At 35.5% G+C, this 8372-nt stretch overlaps 1 protein-coding gene across 8 annotated transcripts; it reads left to right on the top strand.

The window, feature by feature from the left end:
- The first annotated feature begins 2585 nt into the window (after positions 1-2585).
- LOC120067959 lies at positions 2586-7440 on the top strand. 8 transcript variants are annotated; one of them, XM_039019615.1, is made up of 7 exons: positions 2586-3104; positions 3473-3621; positions 4438-4587; positions 4663-5223; positions 5400-5473; positions 6090-7006; positions 7125-7440. In XM_039019615.1, exons 1-6 carry the CDS (start codon positions 3001-3003, stop codon positions 6996-6998), a joined length of 1947 nt encoding a protein of 648 aa, XP_038875543.1. In that variant the 5' UTR covers positions 2586-3000; the 3' UTR covers positions 6999-7006; positions 7125-7440. The 8 variants fall into 8 exon arrangements, with proteins under 8 accessions (XP_038875543.1, XP_038875541.1, XP_038875542.1 ...); XM_039019613.1 differs by having other exon boundaries at positions 4663-5232; positions 6090-6998; XM_039019614.1 differs by having other exon boundaries at positions 4663-5232; positions 6090-6998; positions 7106-7440.
- The last annotated feature ends 932 nt before the right edge of the window (positions 7441-8372 follow it).

Raw genomic sequence — 8372 nt, 5'->3', positions numbered from 1 at the left:
CCTTTCTGGCCTTCTTTCTGATGAGATCTCCCTTTCAAAGGCTCGATTCAAAAACTAGACTCGTATAGCTTTTCAATGGTACCAAGTTCATCCAATTTGCTCGAGCAAATCACCACAAAACGAGCCCTAGAAGTTCTCCTCCTTTTTATACTACCATCCAGTTCTTTGCTTGACATCTCCTTAAGCCACCTCACTCATCAGTGGAGATTAAGGGTCGAGATTAAGCCATCTATCCAGGTGATCAAAAGAAAAGTCTAAAATTGAGCGTTTCGAGCAACTTAATTCTCGCTGGGAAAACTCGATGGAAGAAGGTCCTTACTCGATGGAAGTTTCCCCAACTCTTTGTCAAATACTCAACGCTCAAACTCGACACGCGATCCTTCCTCGCTTACCCTTGACGCTCGCCTCCTTCCTCTCTCACTTATACTCAACACTCAACAGTCTCTACTCGATGTTTAACCCCTTCTCGTTTACTTATACTCGACGCTCAACAGCATTTACTCGATGCTCGCCTGGCGCTCACTCGATGCTCAAACACCCTTCAGCACAACCAACACTTAGCCAGAATTTCTCTTTGTAAGGCTAGATTAGTAAGTAACCGAGAGTTAAGTTCCCATACTTAAACATTTTTCCCTTTTCTGGTTATCCTTTACCTCAAACGCACAAACCCAATATAACTTAAACATTTAACTCAACCTCTTGCCTACTTAAACCATAGACATCATGAAAAAGAGGAGGGTGAGTTGCGGGTATTACAACAGCTGGACCAAAATTACCATTTTGCCCCTATAGTTACATCTAACTCCTTAAGTACTACTAATTCCTCTAATGAATAATAAGTCATAGTCCAACTATGACCAAGTCCCTCTCGGGCCAGGAGAGAGTGTGACCATATTATTCAAGCTCCGAAATCATCCCTTAAAGGAGCAATTTATCTACTTACTCTGATATTAGGGAAAGAGTGATTTCTGTCTTGTGTAGTAGTGTTCCCAACTCCCCAATCAGACGAATCCCCAAAATGATAGGCTTATTGAGTTGGCAATCTAGCCAATCTCACCTATACAAATCAAAGGACGCCCTTCATGAATAGGAGTTCATAGCTCACTTAGGATTCAGGTCATGTCACCTATGGTCATCCTGGTGAAATGTAAGTCTCTATTATTAATGGTGTTATATAGTGAGACCAACCATTTTGTGGTTTGGTCTTATACAAACTCTTTGTATAGGACACTCCCGCTCACATATCTCTACATGAATGATCAGGATCAAATCATTTATAGCACTTTACAACACTTATAACATCTATAAAGCAGGTTGTATCTGTAGTGTCACCAGGATAAGGTACCCAGTCTTATTCATCTACTACAGACCGTTTAGGTTATTATTTAAACAAAATCCATCTATATGCCTCTACATACTTATTTAAATTACATAAAATAATCTAGGATCTTAGTTTATTGGATTGAATGTATGCTCATAAAATAACAATTATTTTATTAACAATAATTTATTTGTACAATGTTTACAAACTACGAGAATACAAGAGATTTAGGACATCAATCCCAACAACATAGACATATGGACTCTACAAATATATGAACTCTAAAGTGACAATATTGTGAATAAGAGGTTCATTCTATCCTTCTTCAAGTTCGATTTAACCCCCCTGTACAATGATAGACTCTTGTATACTTCAGATCATCATAACCTTGAAAAGTAGTCTTTGTTACATTGACTCCAAAGCACCTAAGAAAAACAAATTAAAAAATTTTAACATCAAAACTTAGACATAAGAACATAATAAATATATTAACCTTTTAACTTATCAAAACTTGTTACAATTATTTTTTTTTAAAAAAAAATTATTTAAAACTTGATAAATATATTAAAATTGCATATACTTTTATGTTAAATCCATGATTTGACTTTCATACCCAATCAAATCAAGAATTTTCGAACCTCTTTTTGGCACCTATACTTTGAGGTTCATTTAATTTTAATCCCTATAATTTCAAATATCTAATTTTAGTCAATGTACATGTAATCTTAAATTTAGTCTCTTAAAGTTAATTTTTATCGAAATTGACTAAATAATAACAATGATTTTCATGTAAAGAAATATAATATGACAATATGTTTTCAAAATTTATAGTGAAAATAATAATAAATAATAAGAAGTTCTCACCAATAAACCCTATGTAGACACTAAATTTAAAATTTATTCAAAATATTTATTAAAATTAGACATTTAAGAATAAAAGAACTAAAATTAGAGATGATATTTAAATTTTTTTCATGCACAAACTTCAATTTTATTTTAAAACTACTTTAGTTTTGTAATATTTTATTTTTGAATATAGTTAGACTTAAGGGTATTCGAAGTACATCATGTGATTCCTACACACTCTTATGCCATTTTTTTAAAGAATAAATGTCAATTGAGTTATTTAGTTTTGCGATTGTTATTTAAAAAAAAAAAAACAAAAAACAAAAAACAAAAAGTACATTAACGTTGAAATTTGGCCTTTCAAATAGAGATAGACAATCACTAGTTGGATAAAAGATAAGCGTGCTCCCTAAAAGGGCCAAAACTTTAGACAAAGACGAAGAAATATGAGATAAGAGAGAGAAAAGTCAAAGCTCAAAAGCGCAATTCAGTGCACCAGTGCATGTAACGCCTCATAGAAATGGAGATTAGAGAGAGAAGAACCAGAAAACGAAGGGTTGAAGGGCAGACCCAGTGGCAGTGGGGGCGTGGGGGTACCCTCTTCCTCCTTCCCTTGCTCTGTCCTCTTACATTCATGGATATCATCAAGAAAACTCGGGGCTTGTTCAACTTTATCCATCCAAAAATGGGAAAAATCTGTATTCTGTATTCCCCCACCCACAAACCTAGTGTCTCTCTGTGTCATTTTGCCTTAGATTCGTGTACCTACAAAGCATTCGCCATTGAAACCCATCCCCACAAACCCCATTTTGTCATTGCCCTCTACGTGTTTGATGAATGTCCCCTGTGAAGGTTTTGCTCCTGTTAGTGCAATGTGTTGCCTATTCAACCTCCCCTTTTGCCTCCTTGTTCAAGTCCCTTTTGGAAGCTCCCAAATGTAAGATCATACTTCCTTTAATTTAATGCTTTTCCATTTATAATTGTTGTTTCTTCTTTTTTAATTGATTGTTTGTTTCTTATGGAAGTTCCCGATTTTGTGAAATTACTTGAACTTTGGATATAAATTTGAATTTAGACTAGGATTCTTTCAGCTCAGTGTCTCTCACCCATTGAACAACTGCCAGCTTCCTTCTTTGTTTAGCCTTGATGAAGCCCCGTTTCAATAGGCACCGTCAATGAGACTCTCCTTCTCACTCTCTCTCTGTGTTTGTGCATGTTGAGCTTTTAGCTTTTAGCTTTGTCTCTTCTCTTTTTGGGGTTCTTTCAGTCTCTCTCACATCTAGAAGTCTAACCTCCACTTTTCAGACTATCTCTGTGGGTAATGGAGGAAATGGGTCATTGGGTCACTGATTCTCTCCCTAGCTTTGCCAAAAATCTCCATATTTTGCTGGTGGATCATGACCCCTTCTCTCTCAAGCACTTGGCTTCATTGCTTGAGCAACAGTCTTACAATGGTACAGTTCATTACAGTATTTCCATTAATCTCCTTCACCACCCTGCCGACTAATTTAATGTGTTAAGCAACAGTCTAATGCTAATGTTATGCTTCTCTTTGTATCTGTAAACTTGTTGTAATGTGCATGTGCAATCCTGAAAGAAATCCAGTGCATTTTAGTGGCAGATTTTTGAAGGGGTTTAAAGAAAATTGTCATGGATTATTGTTGTGATGGATCTACAACTACTCAAACTGAAAAAGTAGGGAGATGGAAAGAATTTAACTTAATTTCTTAATTCTTCTTTCTTTCAATTCCTCTCTGTAACGAGAATATAATTTATCTTAGCTGCATGGTTTTAATGGAAGTTCCGCCTGATGCTTTTACTTTATACTACGTTTCCATATAAGGATATTTTTCTTAATGATAGAGTGCAATTTCTTTTGTTCAATTTCTTTCTTTTTCTGAATCATTGTTGAATTCAGACTGCAGAGAATAGAAGTACAAGATCTGAATGATTTCCTAGTTTAAGTTTGTAACAAGACCAATTCTGTGTGCTTCTGGTCTGCTTTTATTCTTTTCCTTGAAGTATAATTGTTTTGTTTTTCATTGATTTATAGGTCTAATTGCAGTAATATATCCATTTAGCTTTAATCTTTTGTTTTTCCTTTTCCATGACCTCGATGTGCATATCCTCTTTATTTAGAATTATTATCCGATCCATTTGAGCAATTTTCTGAAACAGTTTGGGTTAGTTATATTTAGAAAGATGAAAACTCAATCATATGACATGAAAATTTTCTAACTGATTTTTTCTCTCCTTTTACAATTCTTCAGTTACCACCACTCAACTAGCATCTATTGCACTATCAATGATTCAGGAAAAAGGTGACCGGTTTGACCTTGTCATGGCTAACGTTAGCATGCCTGATATGGACAGTTTTTCATTTTTGCACGTGCTCCTTAAGATGAATATTGCCGTCATTTGTAAGCTCATTTTTGCGTAGTTATCTCATACAATTTTGTGTTTTCATTATTCTCAAGCTCTTTGTTGCCTGGCAGTTATGTCCTCGGGGATGAACTTGAGCGTGGCCACGAAAGCATTGGCAGAAGGAGCATGCTATTTTCTTCAGAAACCTATTTCCAAGGATGATCTCAAATATGTGTGGCAACATGTGTATCGAGGGAACAGAAACATAACCAAACAAACCTATAAAGAAAATTGCATAGGAAAAGCCAAACCTAGAAAAGAATCTGTAGGTATCCAAATTGCGGACACTGTTGTTTTGTCTCGGTCTGCCGCTGCAGTTAGTTATAATAATAATTGTTGCCTTAATTATGAACCTATGAACTCTAAAGAAACGGAGAATAGTAAGCAAATTATATCGCATGATAGCCTGGTTGGGTCTTATTTTGGAGGAAAGAGATTAAATGATGACATAGAAGGAATAAGCAGGGAAAAGAGAGTTAAATATTACTTAGAACCTACCAAGTTTGGATTTCCTAGAATTGATGCGGATCATGAAAGAAGGAAGGAATATTATATTGCCAGTGATAGCAGATCACGTGTCGTCTGGAATGCGGAACGACGTCGGAAGTTCACAGATGCCCTTAACAAGCTAGGTGATAAATGTAATTTCACCTTTCTCAGAAGATTTCTTTTTTTTTTTTTTTTTTTCATTTTTTTCTGAAGTCATTAATATTGCTTAGTGCTTACCATTTTTTAGCAAGTCCGTTTACGGTTGAATTCAAATAATGCATGTCTAATTATCCTTATTATGTTCCCTCTGATCTTGAAGCTCGCCCAAAACTTATACTGAAGATGATGAACGAACCATGTTTGACCTTGCGCCAAGTTGCAAACCACCTGCAGGTATTCTTACTATTTGCCTCGTCCCAAAAGACAAAAAGTTTGTTTACTATTTGCATATTATGTACTTTTCAATTTTTAGTAATTAGTTATGAATTTCTTTTTTTTTTTTCTTTGATGATATTTCATTTTTCATCACCAACCAGTAATTAGTTATGAATCAATGAGGAATTTGATCCAGTCACTGTTTCAGCTAGCATTGCAGACACGGTTGTTCATTTTGCTTGAAGTTTCTACTATTTCCTTGCCTGCATAGAATAGAATTTGGAGTTTAGGTATTTGAATCTGAACCCCAGTTTTGGTATCCTGAAACTCATCCTTCTCCTCCCGAGTCCAACAAAGAAGTGATCTGAACCCAGCTTGTTTAAATAATCATATGCCATTGCTTTATTGTTGCTTATAGTTGTTTTCTATGTTGTTTTATACCCTTATATTTTTTTTCCGTCAAATTAGAAGTTCCTTTTTTCTTCTTAGCAAAAACATTGTAGAAGATCTACTCGGGCTTTCCTTGTTTGACTACAATAATGATTTGTGATTTGTTAAAGCCTATCTTATGTATTCCTTAAATAATTTCTTATAGTATGCGATTTCTTCTAACAATGTACTATCATCCTATCAGAAATACAAAGCTCAAGTAGAATGCATCAAAAGGAGGAGAGAGAATAAATTAACTAACAGAAGGGAGGGATCCAAATCCAATTTCTCAGTCGGTACTCAACTTCCCCCACTGCTGCAGCAGCACCATGAGGCAAGCAGATTTTCAAACGTAGGCTTGACCTCTGTTTTGGGGGGTGAAAGATTCCAACTTATCGCGCCTAAAAGTCTGCATAGTCCTAGACTGCCTGTTAGCAACTTTGTGAATCGTGATCTGAGAATGCTTAACCACAGTTTTCAGCATGTCGGCTCAAACTACGATTCAGTTTCATATAACATCAATAAGGAAGTTGGATTATGCCCTGATAATATTCAAACATTTCAGAAGGAAGGTAGTGCTTTCCGCACTGACAATTGTGAGAAGTCTGCTCCCATAGGAGGAGGGGGTGTTCAAACATCTGAGTTGAACTTCTCATATGTTTCTGAAATGACTCCAGAGGTGGCTTCTTCTCACATACTTGATGAAACTCAATTCCCAAACAATCTTCTTGATGGTGTAATTCAGCAGCTAGATTTGACTGCTTTCAAAATTGAAAACCAAGAAGCATTGGAATATAGTGGTACATCAAAAGAGATTCAGTTGATGTCAAGGGACATAGCATTACCTGATTCGATCAACTTGGACAATGTTGTTGAGGGGGGACAGGAACTTCCTGCAGCTTCTGAAAGTCAAGGAAACCAACTATTAGCAGAATATGCACATCTCTTAGATGTATTAGAAGATGATCCATACAATTTCGTTAGTGACTTAAATCTGAGTGATGTTGATAAATACAGTGAATGGCTGAGGAACACTGTACTCGGAAACAGAAGCGGTCCAGACAGTTTTATCGGTGACAATGCAGAGAACTTTCCAGTTGAAAACACTCGATAAGTAAATAAGTAAATATTTAAATGCTTGTTTTCTTAAATTCTGTGCTATATGTTTTTACTTCTCTCATGTTCTGGCTGCCTTGCAAACAAATATAGCATAATGGATAGCTTTTTTTGGTGCTTACAGAATCATGAGACTCATGTTGCTGATGTACTCTCCGGATATGTGGACAAGAATCAGATAGGAAGCAACTAAACTACAATTATATGTCGGGGACTGGGAGTTATATTATACAAGGGGAAGATATACAGCGTTGAGAATTCTGTTGGAAGCGAATCCTTTAAACTGTACAGGACTAGATAAATGCAGAAAGCTAGCATTAGAAACTTTACATGTTTAGCAATGTTCATAAGTTTATCATGTAGTGTATTGTCCAGCTTTTCTTTTCTGTGATCTACTTCAGATGAATCAGTACTCATAATATTAACCATTTCTTCTGAAATCTATATCAACTATAGGAGCGCTCTAAACCAGTGCTTGGCACTGGATAGCCCAAGAAAACACAGGGAAGAAGAAGATTGATTTTGCTGCTACCCAAATGATAGAAATGCAGCCAACAAATACAAAATCTCATGGCTGATTAGAAATGTGAAAAAAGGGACAATACTTGTCATTGGAGCACAATGTCACCATCATTGTTGAGATTTGGAGAGATCTCATCTTAAAGGACTTGTGTGTGTCACCCAAAAAATATGGTCAGCACATGTGACCATATGTTTGACCAGTATCACCAACCTATACCAAAGTGAGCTTAGCTTACTTTCTTTGAGGTCCGATCTCTTATTTTTGCAATTATTGTAAAAAAAAAAAGCAGTACAAAAATGCATCTAGTTTAAGTGGGTGGGGACGGGCCTGTGTTTACTGGCACTAGATGAACTATGCTTGGCTGAAGTATGCTAACACAAAGTGCAAAATGACAAGAGGAGCAGAAAGGCAAACTGGGTTAGTGAAAAGGACCTCATATTTGTGGCAAAATGGTGAGTAGAATGGCATGAGATCCTAGTCAACAAGCCAAGATATCCAATCTCCAAATAATAGTAATTAATTTTTACAGTCGAATCACTGTCTTAAAAAAGAATATTAAAAGCTAATTATTTTTAATTCTTCCCATACCTATTTCATTTTGGCGAATCCTGGCGAATCCGAACATAGGCCCCACAGGCGATAGGTGTAATAAGCTTTCTAGTTAAATTAAAATTTTAGTTTATGAGTTAAGTTTGTGTTTAAAAGGTTTTTTTTAATTTTTTAAAAATGTTTCATAGGTCTCTAAATTAGTTTTATATCTAATATGTTTTTTAACTTTAAAAATGTTTAATGTATCCTTAACTTTCAAAATTGAGGCGGTAGGATCTCTAATATATTTGATTTTAATTT

This window comes from Benincasa hispida, chromosome 12, assembly GCF_009727055.1.
Source record: "Benincasa hispida cultivar B227 chromosome 12, ASM972705v1, whole genome shotgun sequence".
Lineage (NCBI taxonomy): Eukaryota > Viridiplantae > Streptophyta > Magnoliopsida > Cucurbitales > Cucurbitaceae > Benincasa > Benincasa hispida.
The sequence above is the reverse complement of the archived record's forward strand: the minus strand, read 5'-3'. Positions and strand labels throughout refer to the sequence as shown.